This window comes from Ooceraea biroi, chromosome 7, assembly GCF_003672135.1.
Source record: "Ooceraea biroi isolate clonal line C1 chromosome 7, Obir_v5.4, whole genome shotgun sequence".
NCBI lineage: Eukaryota > Metazoa > Arthropoda > Insecta > Hymenoptera > Formicidae > Ooceraea > Ooceraea biroi.
This window is the reverse complement of record NC_039512.1, coordinates 13247025-13264717: the sequence shown is the minus strand read 5'-3', so window position 1 is coordinate 13264717 and position 17693 is coordinate 13247025. Positions and strand designations below refer to the sequence as shown.

The window sequence follows — 17693 nt, the reverse complement described above, 5'->3', positions numbered from 1 at the left end:
CGTGAGCAAGAATGAAAGAACGCGTGCGGTTTAGCGTGAACGCGAGATTATTGCGGGTTCATTCCGTTTTTTCCCTCTCTTTCTCTCTCTCTCTCTCCCTCCCTCTCCCTCTCTTAATCATTTCGCGGTGAAACGGCGCGTTCCGATGCGTTCTGATTATCGGTATTATATACTTATCGGCATTCGAATGTTTCCCCTGCAATTTTAATCTTCGATTAAAAGTGATATTACCCTCTCGCAATATTATAATTCCTAACACGGACATCTCATTTTTCAGGCAACAAAGGAACCCAATGTTTAGCCTTAAAAACGCTTGGAGTTTGATCAATAAGAGCAAAGGTCCTAATGTCAGAAATAAATACGAAATTTAGTCCAGATTGGCGAATAAATTCGTCGCTATGAAGTAAAATGACAAGAGTGGAAGCTACGACTGATATCACGTAACAGGTAATTGCAGTATTTGTATCAAAATCTACGATCTTGTTGAATCTGATGATCCTAATCTGGTAATCGATCGGAAGACATCGAATATTAGTGGATTCAGCGTTGCTTTCTCACATCTTGTAACAAAATTATCATTAATCTTTATTCCACCGTTTCATTTTCACGATACATCTTATACTTCCATGTCTGAATGATTTTCAATTCCAGAGATCCACTGCGGGCGTTGTCATTGCGTTGCTCAAAAGATCAAGCTAGATCAAGTGGAAGCAAACTGAAACAGAGGCAACAACGAGCTCATCTATCTGAGCTACGCGGCGGCTAAAAAACTTCGGACACCCTCGTCGCGGAATCCAGCGTCATCATGGACCGTGCGGAGCATCCCTCCTCCGCTCCCTCCTCCCCTCCTACCAGCTGCGGTTCCCCGGATGATCCAATTGTCTCGCGTTCGCGTGAGGTTTATCTGAGCGGCGGCGGTGCGGATGCGGAGGCGGATGCTGGATGCCGGACCAATCGGGTGACGGGTGGGGATCGATGTAATTAGCGAGGAGCCAACCCGGCATGCGGCCGGGTTGCGGGAGGCATGCGCGCGCTTGCCTCCGCTCCGCGGCGCCGGGTTGCGACTGTTGCGCGGGCGAGCGTTCCTGCGTTTTGTACATGGGTGTCTAATTCCCTTTGTGCGCCGCCTATTGTCGGCATTACGATTATTACGCTCACGCTGATTTCCGCCCGTCGTCGTGTAGTCGTCGCCGGGCGCGACGCGACAATACAATTATCGTTATCCCCGCGGTCAATACGCGACGCCGCCACCGCCACCGCCGCCGCCGCCGCCGCCAACGTGCGGGACGTTGGGACGCCGCAGGTGCGCGCCGCTTATCGACGCGTTCTCTGGAGAACGAATTATTCCGTTGTTATATGCACATATTGTTATTATTATTATTATTATTATTATTATTATTATTACTATAGTTGTTTTCTCTTTTCTTCTTTTTCAAATGGCAGCGAAATAACGAAGTTACTTCGGAGCGCTCCGACCCGGTCGATGGTATAATAAAAAATGGGACAGGGTCGGAGCTAGAGATGACGATGCAGCTGCCGATTTCTAACTTTGATTCTCTATCTTGAATCAGCTCTTGCCGCACAGAGTAGCAATGATAAACGGATCACCGTGTATATCGCAGATGAGAAATCTCCTGAAGTATACAATTGATTCCTCTTTTTGACATTGTGACACGATAAAGATTTGAGATCGACATGACGCGGCTGCATCAATGCCGCAGCTCACCTAGCAAGCTCTCGAGGAGCGGCAAGAGAACGTCGAAGAGTAGAATATGCCTGCGGAAGCTCGCACAGAGCACGGGGAACTTGGAGCTCCGCCGGAACTACGTGCCTCGTAATAAATTTCCATATTTCGTCATTTCATCGAAACATCGCGTGTTATTGACTGCGGCTGTCGGACATCAAGCCTGATCCAATCGTAGGGAGCCAGGATGAAACTTCCGCTTTGATAGAGCCGCAACTCAAGAGCCAGAAGGAGAGCTGGCTCGCTCTAGCTCTGTTTTCCGCGCTGTTGTGCTCGCAATGTTGCGTGTGGAACACTTGGGGCCCGATAGCAGGTTTCGCCCTGCAGGCCTTCCCGAACTGGAACGAGTCATTGGTGGCCCTGCTGTCCGACTGGGGATGCATCAGCTACCTCACCTGCTGCGTACCTTGCTGCTGGCTGCTCTACAAAAAAGGTGACAGCCTTTAGATTTAATATATTTATTAATAACATTTAACAAACTTTCATTCATACAGATTGTTCGATACTATCAGAATATGTATAATCTGCTTTAAAGAATAATTGAAAAATAATTGAAAGAGTAATTTAAATTGTAGAATCTAGATTTAAGCAGAATACACATGATTTTTATTTATTGATTTATACTAAAATTGAGATGAGCGTGCTTATCAAAGGCCTGGCGATGTCTCTGCGAATGGCGGCGATCCTGTCGACTATGGCGACCTTCGTCCGATGCGTGTTCCACGAGGAGAACATCTTCACGATGTACGTTAATCCTGGATGGACGATTGCCGATCGGGATTAAAGGGGATACTTTTGTCACTCAGAACAGCGCACACCGCGGCCATCCTGAACGGATTATCGGGAGTGATCCTTGGTCCTGCTACAGCGCTGGTCTCTGCGGTCTGGTTCCCTCCGGGCGAGCGCACCACCGCTACTGGTATCTCCTTTAAATATATAATTATTAATATTGCATTGATTGATATATATATATATATATATATATGTGTGTGTGTGTGTGTATAGTATATATATATTTTTTATCTCCTTTTGTATTATTTATAATTTTTTAATTAATGGGATAGGAAATATGAGAGAGTAATTGTAGCGTAATTATTATTGTTACATTAAATTGTTATCATTAATTTGAGTAAGAACCAATTACTTGATGCACAACGACTACAGGCATATCTTCCGCTTGTAATCAATTGGGAATGGCAATCTCCTATCTAATTGGACCGGCCGTAGTAGGGAACACGGCCGTGTACAATACCACCTTCTCGACGAGGAATGCGAGTTCCAGCGAGAGTGCTGCTTTCGATAAGGCATACTCCAGGGCACTGCGAGTGCAAATTATGTCTCTCATGCGGATCGGTGCGTTATTTTATAGAGAGCAATATTATATTGGAAAATTTAAATTAAAGTGTGATATATAAATAATCTTTTGTCTACATATGATTAAGAAAGATTATAGAGAAGTTTATAGCTTCTCCAAAATGTAGCATGATGAAATTAAATTGGATTATATAAAATTATATTGAACGATTTATCGATCGCATTTCTCAATCGATCGCACGTTTCAGAATTTGTCGGTCAATTCTTGATCCTGGTAGGCGTCCTGTGCTTCCTTCCGAAGGAACCCTGCCAATCTCTTGTGCCTTCTGAAATCTCTGAGCGTCTGGGTCTCGTAGAATCTGTCGTTCGGCTCTTAAAGTAATTTTTATTACTTTTTTCAAAATTTTAGACCGAAATTTTCGAAGAATGATCAAAAATTAATTGTTTTTTTTACGATAAATCAGTAATGATAGATCTCTCTCTATTTCACGAAGAAGTATCAAGTCCCTTTGGCGCAGAGGATAGCGCGTTGGACTTCTAATCCAAAGGTCGTGGGTTCGATCCCCACAAGGGATGACAATCTTTTTTTTTATTGTTTTTCATATCTTGCCTTCCAATTGCCATAAACGATCCTTCACGTAAAAGTTTATTTAAAAACTCGTCGATAAGTTTACTTTTTTAAATATAAAATTGGACATTTTCGTTGGCAGAAACAGAAACATGTGGCGTCTCTGTTCGGCAGCTGCACTTAGCCAAGGCGTGACTGGACCGTGGCTCGCAATGATGACGATGACTTTCGACGCCAGTATTACTCAAGTAAAAAGTTAAAAATCTAAAAATTTCAAAATTTTCGTCATTTTGAGCGACTTTTATGCAAAAAGTTCAGAAAAAACTTTACAAAATATGCTAACAATCTTCATTTATTATCAATTAAGATTCTGTTATATTTTTTAAACTAAATCAGCTATTTAGCTCGGAAAATTCATTCTAGTTTCCAGAAATGAAGTTTACGAATCTTTGATGCTTCTTCAATTTCTTCTTGAAGCTTTTCCTTCGAATCAACTGCTTTCTCGAGAGATGAGTTTTCTAACAAGTCGGGTTTCAGGAGGAAGCGGACAAGTTGGCCTTCTGGACGATCATCCTCAGCGGCGTCTTGAGTTTGACGGCGTCGCGACTCGCGGACGCGTTTCAACGTCACCTAAAAGTCGCCCTTTACATCCTGCTGGCTACTTCATCGGCGATGTTCCTCTGGATACTCCTGCTGGACGATCGCGTCCTTGTCTTTCACAAAGGCGAGCTGTACGCCGCAGTGATCCTGGGGATATCCGCCAGCTGGTCCACCCCGGCCCTCTTCCTCGAGCTTGCTTCCGAGATTGCGTTTCCGGTCTCGGAAGCCATCGTCGGCGGCTACATGATCTTCCTGTCGAACCTGGTCGGCGCGCTCTTCTACTTCTCGTATTTCCTGCCGTGGATGAGTAAGTGATGCTAAACAATTATCCATTCAAAGAATTATTCTATTCTTCCGTTACCTTCGATTTTACAAGTTTCAATTTTTTTCACACACTTGACCCGATCGTGTCTATTTTATTTTCTTCATTTTCTTGTTAGACGAACATTGGTCAACGTACTGGACGTTCGCGAATCTCGCGATGGCGACGATTCTTGTGATATATGTCAAGGAAGATTATACTCGAACGAAGATAGAGTAAGTGTTTGTATTTGATGACTTCTTCCTTTACTTCTTGTTATTCTTCATGTTAACATTATTAGTTTGGAATCTCGAGCGTCCCAGGAGAAGTTGAAAGACTGCAAGAAGCACCGAAAGAAGATAATGCATTAATATTGATCCTGTTTAACAGATAAATCCATAAATTTATTAATTTGTATATTAATTAGTCGATAAACATTCGCTCCTCTTTTCTCAACAAATTTTAGTAACAAACAATGTAGCGAAATATATAAATTCTTTTTTTTAATAAACATTTTAAATTATTGTTAATATACTGTCGATTATTCAGTATTAAAGTTAACATAATTTAATACAAGAAGTTAACGTAAAAACCACCTGCGGACACTTTGCGCTCTCGGGATCACGCGCGTTACTGAGGTAACATAAGTAAGTAGGAGGTATGCAGAGCGAAGTGAACCGCAAGTTTGAATTCGGAAATTAACCTCTGATGGCGCGCGAGATTCGAGGTGCAATTATTCCTTCACACTTTTGCGCCAGTTATTGCTGCAGTGAATTGCCGTTTCGCGTTTGAAGCTTAGATTTTATTTCTTTCACGTCTTTTACGTCTTTTGTAACCTTCCAAAGCGAGAAAGTTAATAAATAAGATTTATTCGGCAATATTCAAAAAAGCGCGCGGAGGCGTCCGCTTCGAACGTCACGTCAGCTGATTGGACTGTACTTGCACAGTCATGACATTTGCTCCCATGAACCGACTTGCATATCAGCAGCATTGTTGTGGATTTAGTTGTTATCGTCGTCTTGCCAGGAAATAATAGAACCGATGACGATGTTGGCAAGGATCCTGAATAGGTTAAACGATACTTTTGACACCCAAGACGTTGCCCCGGCGTTCGCTGCTCTTGATTGCGTCCGTCATTCCCGAACATGCTGCGAACGGATCTTTTAGAGTCTCCAGACGGACTCCTTAGATTGTAAGGGATTAGCTCGATGATCGTCATTGATCGGAAATCCAGTAGTCATCGACAGTAGTCATCATGGAGAAGCAGAAACAGGTGACAGAATTGCGCGTTAAGCGCATCTCGTTGCTCTCTTGTTATTCCCAACAATCGCGAGAGGTTATGTTGCATCAGCACAGTCACATTAACTACGCAGTCTTGTGCATTTCTGACATACATTTTCTTTCGAATGTAATGTAACATTTGATTACATGTACAATAAATTAACAGATTTATTATTAAATGAATTAACATGTAATAAATGAACGAAACATTGACAGTGGTGTTGCAAGTGTCGGATTGTAGCAACAAAGTGATCGTTCTGTGTGTGTGTGTGTGTGTTTTGCAGAAGAGAAAACGAAACAAGCTGCGTCAGTCGATCCTGGAGCACCAGATACCGGACGCGCCTACTCTGGAAGAGTTTGAGTGCCTGCTTGGGGAATCGCCCACAAATTATCCCAAGGGAGAGGCAGTAGAGAATATAGAGAGCGAGCTGCACTCGGCCGCCATCGACACGGAAATTTATGAGAAGGAGGCTGCCGAGAGAGCGGCTCACGAGAAGGAGTGCAGTCTGCGAGTTGAAACGGCAAACAAGGTGAATTAACGATGAAGTGTTCAAATGTTTATTAACACACTGTATTGCACTAAACAGTGAATTATATGATGTTAGCATGCCACTCGAAGAAAGGTAACATTTTTAATATACAAAAAAAAAGAAAATGCTTCTGGAAATAATGAAACTGCAGTTGCCATAACATATATATGGTTTTTTTTTCAGGAGTTGCTGATAACTGAAAGCTCTCGGGATGAAACTGATGCTGTTCAACCAACTTTGATATCTGACAACACCTTGCAGAATCAAATTGAGCAAGTCCAAGTAAATGTCTCCATGATACAGCTGGTGGACCTACCGCCGACTGCTCCGGAAGAAGCAGCCAACCTGGAAGTGCCGAACTCTGAAGACCCGAGCGCTGTAAACATTCCATGTCAGAAATCTCTGTCAAAGCAGATGGAAGTTGCAGAGAGCAAGAAGGAAGTGCTGAGTGCGTTCAAGGATGTCAAACCGTTCACGGAGCAACAGCTGACGTCTTTGTATCAGAATCAGGAATTAGCGCTGGTGGACACCTTTGTGACTGAGTTCACGGAGACGCAGTTGAGATGCGCGCCGTTAAGGCAGCAACACAGGCTGCACGAGTTACTCATGAGTTACCTAAGAGTGCGCAACCACTTAATCGCAAATTCGTACGAATTGGAACGGCTGAAGAAGAACTGCCGGGAGACGCAGAAGCAGCTCTGGTGCCTAGAGAAGACGTCAGTGACAGAGAGCGGCGAGTGTCAAGACGGCAATCCTGTTAGCGCCACTCACGAGTATTCGATCGCTCACTTTAATCAGCAGACGCTCGTGACGTTGTCGAGAACCCTTTCGGCCATCAAGGAGACTCTGCACGACAGCCAGGCGTTGTACTGCTACGAGGCGGAGTCACTGCGCCTGCAGATAGAGCATTATGTGCAAAGAGTCACCAGAAGTTTCAACGTGAGTTGCATTGCACTGAATAATTGTTGTTCAAACATCAAAATATTATTTGGATATTATTATTTCAGTATTATTCAAAATTCAAGTACTCAGATATCACTATTTAAATCACTAAACTAAATTAAACTTAAAATATGATTAGATTTTTTATGCAAATCTTTAATTTACACCCCATAATTCATAATATTTTGGTTTTCTGCAGTGTTAAAAATTGCTTAAATTGTTTTCTGTCTCAGGAGTTTGCAAATCTGTCGCAGAACGCCCCAGCAAATCTCCTACCGGAGCAACCACCGTCGCAGACAGCTCCGCAACTGATAGAGCTCAGGATGTGCATAACGGTGCTGTTCAACTTCCAGCGCCGAATTCTCAAAGACGGCAAGTTTGTCACGGACACTAGAGAATGGCTGTGCAGATTGATAGCGGTATTACTAAGAGTCGCTACCTGGCAGGATCACTTGTTCCTGTTGAGCCACATACTACGCTGTCCAGGCGGTATGATGAATTGGGCGAAACCCTTCGTGCAAGTGCCAGTGCCCCCGAAAATCTCGGGACTCTGTTCCTCGCCGTTCAACGATCCATACCTCGATCACATGGTCGTCATCCTTGCGGTCATCTTGCTGCCCATTAAGGATCGGGACAAGTTTTTAGAGCAGGTAATATTAAGGAGCTCTCCACATTGAGCAGCTTTCAATATTGAAACTACGAAATTTGTCTGAAACTTCTTGAATTAGTCAGTCTCACATTCTCAAGATTGTTCAATTACGTTCTGCAGGTGCAAGTATCCTTGCAAGACAACACGAGCTTTCCGGGCGACACGGTGTGGGTGATGTTGGACGAAGAAGGTGAAGAGGACGAAGATATCGCGAACCTCGGCGCCAATATCTTCGAGAGCGACTTGATCTACCTTCTTCACCAGATCCCACTAGACAGACTTTTCCAGCAGGTACTGTTCATTCAGTGCCAAAACGACAAATATCAGCAGGAGGAGAACGCCATCACGGATCATCACATGTTGCGCCTCTTCGCGTTCTACACCATGCTCCTCAGGTTGCTGAGGAAAGGTTTGAAAACGTACGACTCGCCAAGATACAGACAGCTAGCGAAAAGGCTCAGTGCGTTGATTAGAGACATCGTCCAGTACGCGAGCGATCAGTGGGAGGCGTTTGATAGAAACCAAGTACGTAGAGCATAACTCGTAAAAATAAAATTATCGAAAGAGCATTTCTAGTTGTTCTTCAGCTTGCTTCGGCTCTTTCGTTGTCTTCCTTTATAATTTCTCACTTTTAGAGCTTGTTGTATCGATTTTGTGTGCAGGTGACTGACGAGTCGATGCTGTTGAAGCTGCAGATCGAATACGATTGCTTCTTCCTGAGAGCGATCCTCTGCATATTTTCGTCACGGCGTTTAGGCGCTTGGCAGTACCTCGCCGCGATACCGTACCATATTGTATCGTCCGCCACTCTGTGGCGCATCTTCTACATCCTACATACTGACTCCGTACCCAGTGACGTAACTGCGTCAGATATGTCAACCTCAGGTAAATCGGATACGATAAAATGAATAAATAATTATAAATTTAGAAATTTCTTATCTTCATCGTTGGTACAGTTTTCTCAATTTTTTAATTTTATTCAAGAATATACAGTCGTAAATGATGATATTTCATACTTTTAGACTGGGAAGCAGAACTGAATTGCACTGAGCTCCATATACAGTTCGAGGAGAAGCTGGGCAATCTGCCTGGCGACGAATCTTATTTCCTGTTAACGACCTTCGCGAATATGGCTATGGCAAGAGGTCATCAGGACTACGATTTTGTTAGAACGACTACGATTGATCTGTTTCAGGTGTGCTAATAAATATTCAATAAAATTAATAGAATTAATGTGGAAAGTTAACTGTTCAACTTAATAATTCACAGATTGGATTTCTCAGTGAGAAAACACAGGAATCCTGCTCCAAGGACGCGAGATCGCTCTTGTCGAATTTGACGAGCAAATATCCTACTCTTCTGTCTGATATCTTGCAGAAGTTGAAGGACAATTTCGTGTCAGTTGGCAAAGTAAGAAAATAGTTTCACGCATTTTGCACTAAAATAGCGAGAAAACTATTTTTGAAATAAAATTTGTAATAATAATAATCATTTCAATGATTTTCCAGCTAAGTCTATATTTATTCACCGAATTGAAGATAGAAATGTGGGTACCGCAGCAGCAGGACATAATAGTTTTATCCACCTGGTTGCATCAGCATCCTTTAAACTCGTCTGAGAGTCATCTGGCTCGATTGGTTCTCACGCACTTGGATTGGGGCCTTGACGCGTAAGTTCCTACAATATCTTACGTTAAATACCTTACATTGCCATAAATATGCTATACTTGACAGAAACGACAACCTGTACCTCCCGATTGAGCTGCATCGACGAGTGGCATTACTGATTGTCGAGCTTATGATGAAGTACGTGCCTGACACTCCAGTACAGACAGCTTCGTTATTAGCAGAAGGCGTGAAGCAAGTGAGTTGTTTAATCAGAAAAGGCACGAGCGCAAAATCAATTTTAAGCATAATGCATGAAGTATTTCAATTCTTAATCTCGTTTCCAGGTTTCGTCGATAGTGAGGCCGCAGAACAGCGAGCAAGCATTCTGCTTGTGGGCGTGGGAGATGATAAACAGGTTGAGGCTTCATCAGTTGGACCGATCGGAATCCGTGTGCCAGCACACCATCTCGAATCCGGCCGATGGCCTCGCTCGCGTGCCCAGCATAGAGACCGACCCGTCCTTGGAGATTCTGGTGAAGGGAATGCGCGAGAAGCAGCCGATCGCCTGCTACGCCTCCGTACTGATGACCATGTGGGGTCACTCGGTGCCGCTAATCTGCGTTGAGGGCTTCAGCCAGCTGCAGACGTTGCAGTGCTACTACAAGTACGAGCAGGTGCTGGTGTGCCTGCACCACGTGATACCATTCTTCCTCGATTGCCCAGACTCGCTCTTAAAGAACGACAAGTTCGTCAGTCTGATGGTTCCACTCGTCACTGCCGATCGCACGTACATGAAGATAGCCAAGAACCTGATCGCCCCGGAGTTCCCCGGCCCGATCCTCAAGCAGTTCTCAAACATGATCGAGTCTCATTTGCATCATTACGCACGGTACTAACTATATACACAAAAAGCGAATATAATTATAAATAATATGAATTGTAGATATATTTGTGAAGATGATAATATTGTTTGCGTATATCTCGATTTCAGATACTGCCTAAACAGTCCGGATCGTTTCGTGTATCTCTGGCTGAATGTATTAACGCTAGTCCAGGATTGGAACAAGGACCACAGCGTGATGTACTTGATGGACACCGTGATCCGCGCTGCGTTCTTCCACTTAGATAGTAGAGTGACGATGGCAAATATGTTCCAGAATCTCTTTTGCGTGAGTATACTTTGAGTAATACAAATAACAATTACACATGGTGCTCCGACTTAACAAAAACTGGATGAAGGATTAAGCAGTCGTAATTTTTACCATGGTGTAATTGTAACTTCGTAATAGAATATTATTTTATGCTTCTAACATATTCATCTTGTTAGTCTGCTGCCGATGGAAGTAACGAGGTATGAGACATAAGAATTAATTAATGTTTTCGCTTTAATTTTCTATAATAAAGCTAAAATAAATTATGTATATTTTTATATTGATGCAAATTTATATGTTAATAATATATATATAAACTTTGAATGTAATTTGTAGAACATAGCATCTAATCGAACACCAGGATCGTTCGGATCCTTCCTGAGTTGGGCGACGGGATCGTCGACCTCGGCAAGTCTTCTCGGCGGAACCGTGCAGTCTATATGGGTTGCTTACCAGATCCTGTCAACGGAGCAGTACGACAGAGAGCTGAATACCGGACTGTGGCGCGAAATCTTGCGGGAGCTGTCCATGCAATCCAAAATATCGCTGGACACTGCACTCAAGGTTTACGATTAAGCACATATGATTACGTGCTCTAGTGTATAAAATTGTAATCATTGCGTGAACAAATTGTTTCAGAGAGCCTGTGCGACGGTGAAAGTGACTACTCCGTTCGGACTGAACAACCTGGCGATTTATCGCTGGTCTCAGCAGGCCCTCGATACACCCATGGATCACCCAATCCTGCCTCTCTTGTGGCAAAATTTCTTCAGCTTGTTCCTTGCGCGAGCGCCTACTATTCCAGGGTGAGCGTTGTTCCTCTTTTCGCGATGCTGATAATTTTGTGCAATATACATTAATATACGATTCGTTTTTTCTGTGGAATTGTCTAGGTCTATGGACAAAGGCGGCGTTGGAGAAAAATTCTTCGAGGGAATGATTAATCTGAGTTACCTGAAAAAGTTGAAGAAACGGTTGCACGAGACAACGGAGTATTTCCAAGCGAAGGGGGAGAAGGAAATGGAGAATGGGAAACCGATGACGGACGAACGGCGCGTATTTTATCTCAGCACTGCAAAGTAAGCGAACAATTTATCAAAAGGATGTACATGAAATATTTTTCTCACGTGTATCTCATATAGAAATGCGTATTTATCGCAGGTTTTATAAGACATTGAGTCTCTGGTTAGAGGAGCCTCGTCTTCAGGAGCCGGGACTGTATTTACCAGCTCTGCCGCCGCAGTACATGTCGCAACGGCTAGTTTTATTAGTCCAGGGAGACCGAGTAAGCTAATTATGTATTAAATTCTCGGTATTAAACATTATCCTTATCTCATGTCATTCTAATCTCCGCCAACTTTTAGACACCCTGGCTGGAATACGTGGATTACTGGTCGGTGCAGCAGATCCAGCAGAAAGCTGTTCACGATTGGGAGCGCGCGACCTTCCGCGATCCTGAGAGTCAGTGTCAGAGATTCTGTCAACCGACGACAAGCGCGCCCGAGCTGGCCGATCCTCTTCGCAGGATCTTCCATAGACTGAGTTCCTACGAGCCGCCATGTGCGCCGCCGCCTCTGAACCGCAGCCAGCCGGTACTGGGCTCCGTGGCCAGAGAATGCCTCTACAACTCCACCGCTGTCATCGATCTTATCAAACCGCACCTCAAGATCATCTTGGACTACGCACAGACTTACAATCTCATAGTATCTGAGCATACTGCGGTGGACTGCACCTTTCTGGAACTGGTCCCAACTCTTTACCGGGTCTATGAGAATCATGTGACTTTGCACGCTCTCTGCGACCCCGCGCCAGCCGGCCAGAGGCGCTCGAGATCTGGCACGCCCCCGACAGTGCACTGTGCAGGCCCAGCAGTCATCAGGATCAAAGTATGTTCAAAAATATGCAGAATGTTAATATTGAGAGATGTCCAAGTTAAAATATCAGACATAAATCTATAATTTTCCTATTTAAGTATCGAGATATCTTTTAAAGTTGTGTCTAAGGAGATTTTCGTAAACTGCACAGGTCTCGGAAGCGCACGTCAGTGAGGGCGTGGACCACATGATAACTCAGAACAGGGCCGAGTACGAGAATCTCTTAGTGAAAGCTAGTCAACCGCCGCCCAGCAAGGTCACCGTCGGCTGTGTCTTCATCGATCACTTGATCGCGTAAGTAGTTTGAATGAATTGATTGTAATCTTGAGATGTATATGCTACATGTCTCGTCTACTCTCGTTCACTCAGCATGCTCGAGCACGAGTTGAACGTCATCCGCACTAACGAGAACACCGCGGTGCTGCGCAAGATACAGGAAAGCGGAGTCAAGCTGTTTTATCATCTGGTGGAGTTCTATACGGAGGAAGCAGCACTGTGCCCGCCTACTAAGCAGCTGATCACCACTTGCTTGGAGAAGCTGGGTCAGGTGTGTGTGTGCTGAATCAGACAGATTTAATCTGAGATTCGAAATTTTTACAATTAGAATCGGAAATTTGATAATTAGCGTTCTCGTGTCGCTTTCAGTTATTCATCAGCGGCGAAGAGACGCAAGGTCCGGAATTGCTGAGCGCAATCATCCAGAGGCCCAATCTCGGTGGTTTGTTGGGACCACATTTTACGCCTGTCGCCGGGGGAGCCTCCACATTTCTGGAGATGTATCAAACCGTTGTAGAGCTGTCCACTGGATCCAACGTTGACTTGTGTTTCGTGTTACTTTCAAAAGTAGGTGCTATTGTTCATTCATAAATCATTCAATTATCATTTTGATCACTGTTTACAATAAAGTATCGTTTCTGTCGCAGTTCGATGTCGGCAGCTGGTTAAATTATCGTCGACCACGATTGAGTGAAAGATCGACCTTCATAGATCTAGTTTCCAAAGCGTTGTGCAACATCGGTCTAAATCCCGAGGAAGAGAAGTTAATGTTGCACGAAGTGAGTGCTCGAGGATGTATATTTGCTTCTCAATTAAGTCAATTACAATCATTACAAAATTCATTGTTGTAGCTCTTTCGAAATCATTTGCGGCTCATTCTGCTACACGAATTCCCTGAACACTACGGTGAGGTATTGAGCGCGGTGCTGAGAGGATCCGAAAGCCAGAACTTGTCTTTGGACGTGTGGCGCGACTTGTTGGGAGCCCTTAGCAGCAAGCCGAAAAGCAGCGCGCCCATACATCCCTCGAAAATTAGAGACGAGATCAGACATTACGCTACGGAACAGAGGCTACTGTCTCGTCAAGAGGTTCGTTTCCTCAACAATCATTCCATAAATAATCTTATCAGATATTGTCACTGTTACAAAGAGACATATAACTGCATTGCTTTGTTTATGATAGCAAGAAATTTGATTAAGACTTTAAAATCAGATTTTATAACGCTCCGATTTCAGATGCACGACACTGCCGTGCTGCTAAGCCGACATTTCATGAAGGAAAGGCTGCAGTATGGATTGTATGGGCTCTATCCGAAATACAGGAGCTACAACGAGCCGTTAACTGTATTTCTAGGCATGGTCGGCCACGCTCTGGTCGTATTGACGCTTCAAGCCGATCGAGGATCGCTTGCTGATCAACGTGAGTAGACAAAGAATCGTTTGAGAATCTTGAAATTTTCGACTCATTAATTATCGAAATTAAAAATCTCTAAAATTATAGAAAGGAATAGAAAAAGTGGCTATGTCAATGCTTCTTTCAGTATGCGAAAAGATTTGGCCGGTTTTGAGCGAGATGTATGCGCCATGGATCACCCCGTACTGGACGAGAAATTTGCGGGAACCGACAGCCGCGTGGATCCAACAGCTGACGGATGACAGATCGGTGCTACTGCCATGGATCATCACCGACGGTTCTTACGCAAATCGGACGATGGCGATGTTCGGCGAGTGCATTCGCTTTATTGTCGACACTATGCCGGCCTCCAGTAAGATCCTCAGCTTCGTGTGGCAGTTCTACGTATCCAACTACGCCCACGTGTCCGTCAAGGACCATGTATTGAATGTGGTGCATGGTAACTTCCTGTCTCTGCCTTGGGACCGTTTCAGTCCCTCCATCAACGATGTCGAGTTAATGATCAAAGTCGTCGATCAGTATCTCCCGGACTGTCACTTGTTCCTCGGAAGCGTCTTCACCGCGGTTAACTGGTCTACCTGGATCGGCGAGTTAATGTCCACGCAATCGTTGCCAGTCGCTGCCAGAATGCACGTTTGCCTACTGAACTTGCTGGTGAAGCTGTCGAATGAACCTAATGTTAGACAGGTAAGAGAAGAGGGACTATCTTAAAACTCGGAATCAAGTGAAACGAAATGACATTTTCGAGGTAAACTGAAACTGAAATGCAATTAATGCTTTAGAACGACAAGGCGATACAATTGGTCACGGAAGCTGAAAGCTTCTCCTGGCACTTGATCGACGCCGCGGCATACGACCAAGTGATCAATTGGCACGTGATGAGCTGTGATCCTAGAGTAATTTTATGTTTAGGCAAAGACCAGACTCACCCCATCGATGCAGCCGTGAATAAGTAAGTCTTTATTATTATAAGATACAGCATCTGTATCAAAAGAAATAACATTGTCGTTAATCATCAATATTATCTTATACAGCTTGCTGAAGATAGCAGCGGCTTACGATCCAACGGCGAAACACTTTCATCCCACCACCTTGAAGAAGAGGCAAATGTTCGTGCGCTCCTCGGTAAAACTGCTGATCAATTGCACTACGAGGTATAAGGCCCTTCTGTCGACCAACGGTAAAGCATTCACCAACATGTTGTCGCGAATGCTCGACGAGATGGAAGCCGTCATCATCAGCAGTAAGTACTGTATTGGAAGAATACCGATGTAAGATCCAAAAATCTAATCTCAATCTGCTAAATTTTGACTGCTGAAGTGTAAAGTCTTTCTCGAGATATATCTGTTTAATTTTCCAATTCTCTTCTCGTTTTTAGCTGTCTCTGAGTCACAACAAGTTGCTGAGGCTGGCCTGCTGATCACCGAGTTCTTACACTCAATCAACCAGAGTGCAGCGTTAGTCGATCATCTGCGTAGCAGTTGGACAGCATGGTTGTTGGAACGGACAGCCAGCAGTCCGGTGCTGATGGGAATATTGAGGGTGATCGGGGTGGCGGTCGCTTCCTCGACTACCTTGGGTCACCTCATGGAAGCTGCCTTGGAGGCTTATTTCAAATATAATGGTGAGCGACCGGTCTTTTACCTCAACATTATTTTCTTGCTTTACGCCGCAAACTTAATATATCGATATATCGATTGTTACAACAACAATATTTTTGTTTGATTTCTTTTTAGTAACGGAGGACGTTCGACCTACGTGGGCAACAGTCCTGACAATTCTGCAATCTGTGGTGCCTCGTCAGCCGCCGTTAGAATCTATACTGGTGTCAGAAGGAAGACTATTGGCCCTCTACTCTGTTTTGCTGAAGAGACTTCCGTCTTGTAGGGATATTCGTGAAGAAGGCATGCTTCTGATCAATCTGGTGGACTGGATTAGCGCTATCAAAACCACGTGAGTGATTTTTTGCAAACTAAAAATGAATTTACATCTCTACATCGTGCGATAAGAATTTATATTTCCTGAAAAAGTGGGAAACGCTAATGCTAAATTTAATTTCTCCAGAGATATCGTAGAGGAGAAGTTACCTCTGCTGTGGGCGAAAACGTGCGAGCTCGCCTACAGGCAATGTCAGTACAGCGAGAACACAGTGATCGCTGCCCGAGCTTTGAAGGGATTGGCGCGGGTGCTGCTGACGGTGGCGGATGACGCGGGACAAGGATGGGGCATCCTGGGGGCAATCGGACTAAGGAAGGGTTCTCAGCTAACTGTACGGTAAGTCGCGACGCTACAATGTTCAGGAAGCGAATTTGAAAAGTGCATCTTGCTCTTCTCGCGTTTCGTAACTGCGACTGATTACTGGATTCTCTTGCAGATGCAAATTCCTGAGCCGCGCCACGGCCGTCTACTGCCTGGCGCAATTACCGGAATCCAAGTCCGATCAGCAACTGGTAAGATACACCCCGCACTCGCCCGGCGTGGCGCCCTCGAGATCGACCGATCCCGAAGCGGTGGAGGTGCGACCTAGCGCGGAGGCTGTGAAGGCGATGCAGAGCCTGGAAGGGCTCCTAGTAAACAAGCAGTACGCGGAGCTGCGCGGGGACGTGGAGAGAGCCATCCGGTTCATCAGGGACTCGGCCAACTCCCTTCACAACGCTGTCGAAATCATTGGCGCCCTTACCACAGAGCTCTACAATCAAAGATATCTGCACGTGCTGACAGAGTGATATTAGTTTTAGATACTGGGATGTAATGGAACGTACGGACAAGCGTTCTCGAGTCACTTCGAAGCGAACGAGACTTTCAAGATTTTCAAGTATTTCCGTCACTTTACGAATGATTTTAACATTTCAAAGTTTACGATGATTTCAATGATGTTTTTAGGACTTTTGAAATTCTTAAGTATTTCAAGATCTGCGACACTTTTAAGAATCGATATTGCTACTCAAAAATGGACAGCATATCTATGACTGAATCGCGAATTTGCGACAGACGAAAGATTGAAGATACCTATTGCTGTGCGGATCTCACCAAATGACATTGCGTTTAAATCGAATGCCTAATAGTTGTATCACAGATGAAGATTCAGAGTATATTATAATTTGTCCAATTGTGATGTATAGTTAAGATGCAATTTTTTTTAATTTTAAATTGCGTCTGTGTTGCTCATTTAAATCTCTAGATTCACATCGATCTAGTCAACGAGTTGCTTTTTTCTTTTTAATTTGAATTTTAATAACGTAAAATGGTGCATTCAATTTAACCGCACACACGAGTTATGTAGACTGTCGATAGTGTAATTGATAATATTTAACAGTATATGTAGTTATATATTATATATATTTAATCGATTGTGTAAAATTTGCTATGCACTCAACTCTCATCGTCAATGCTTTGTTACCTGTGTACATGAATTATACGTTGAATCAATGAAATTCTAATTC

General features: G+C 44.0%; 2 protein-coding genes and 1 non-coding gene across 6 annotated transcripts; all 3 read left to right on the top strand.

The window, feature by feature from the left end:
- The first annotated feature begins 1695 nt into the window (after nt 1-1695).
- Nucleotides 1696-5797, top strand: LOC105286587 (disrupted in renal carcinoma protein 2 homolog). The gene is made up of 8 exons (XM_026971110.1): nt 1696-1834; nt 1923-2177; nt 2320-2488; nt 2551-2663; nt 2909-3097; nt 3307-3436; nt 3769-3874; nt 4149-5797. Exons 1-8 carry the CDS (start codon nt 1696-1698, stop codon nt 4539-4541), a joined length of 1494 nt encoding a protein of 497 aa, XP_026826911.1. The 3' UTR covers nt 4542-5797.
- Nucleotides 3562-3634, top strand: Trnar-ucu. The gene has a single exon. It is a non-coding gene; the product is annotated as a tRNA-Arg (tRNA).
- On the top strand, nt 5474-17684 carry LOC105287506 (ectopic P granules protein 5 homolog). 4 transcript variants are annotated; one of them, XM_011353079.3, is made up of 31 exons: nt 5475-5800; nt 6093-6338; nt 6522-7277; nt 7514-7930; nt 8050-8454; nt 8592-8814; nt 8952-9124; nt 9199-9339; nt 9438-9598; nt 9663-9792; nt 9881-10425; nt 10528-10705; nt 10864-10887; nt 11024-11251; nt 11327-11493; nt 11581-11766; nt 11849-11972; nt 12052-12573; nt 12713-12855; nt 12931-13108; nt 13207-13404; nt 13485-13616; nt 13689-13925; nt 14073-14256; nt 14378-14937; nt 15033-15202; nt 15285-15493; nt 15629-15874; nt 15987-16203; nt 16315-16524; nt 16625-16976. In XM_011353079.3, the coding sequence occupies exons 1-31, from the start codon at nt 5783-5785 to the stop codon at nt 16974-16976; spliced, it is 7680 nt and encodes a 2559-aa protein (XP_011351381.2). In that variant the 5' UTR covers nt 5475-5782. The 4 variants fall into 4 exon arrangements, with proteins under 4 accessions (XP_011351380.2, XP_011351381.2, XP_011351379.2 ...); XM_011353077.3 differs by having other exon boundaries at nt 5475-6338; nt 7535-7930; nt 16625-17684; XM_011353076.3 differs by having other exon boundaries at nt 5475-6338; nt 16625-17684.
- The last annotated feature ends 9 nt before the right edge of the window (nt 17685-17693 follow it).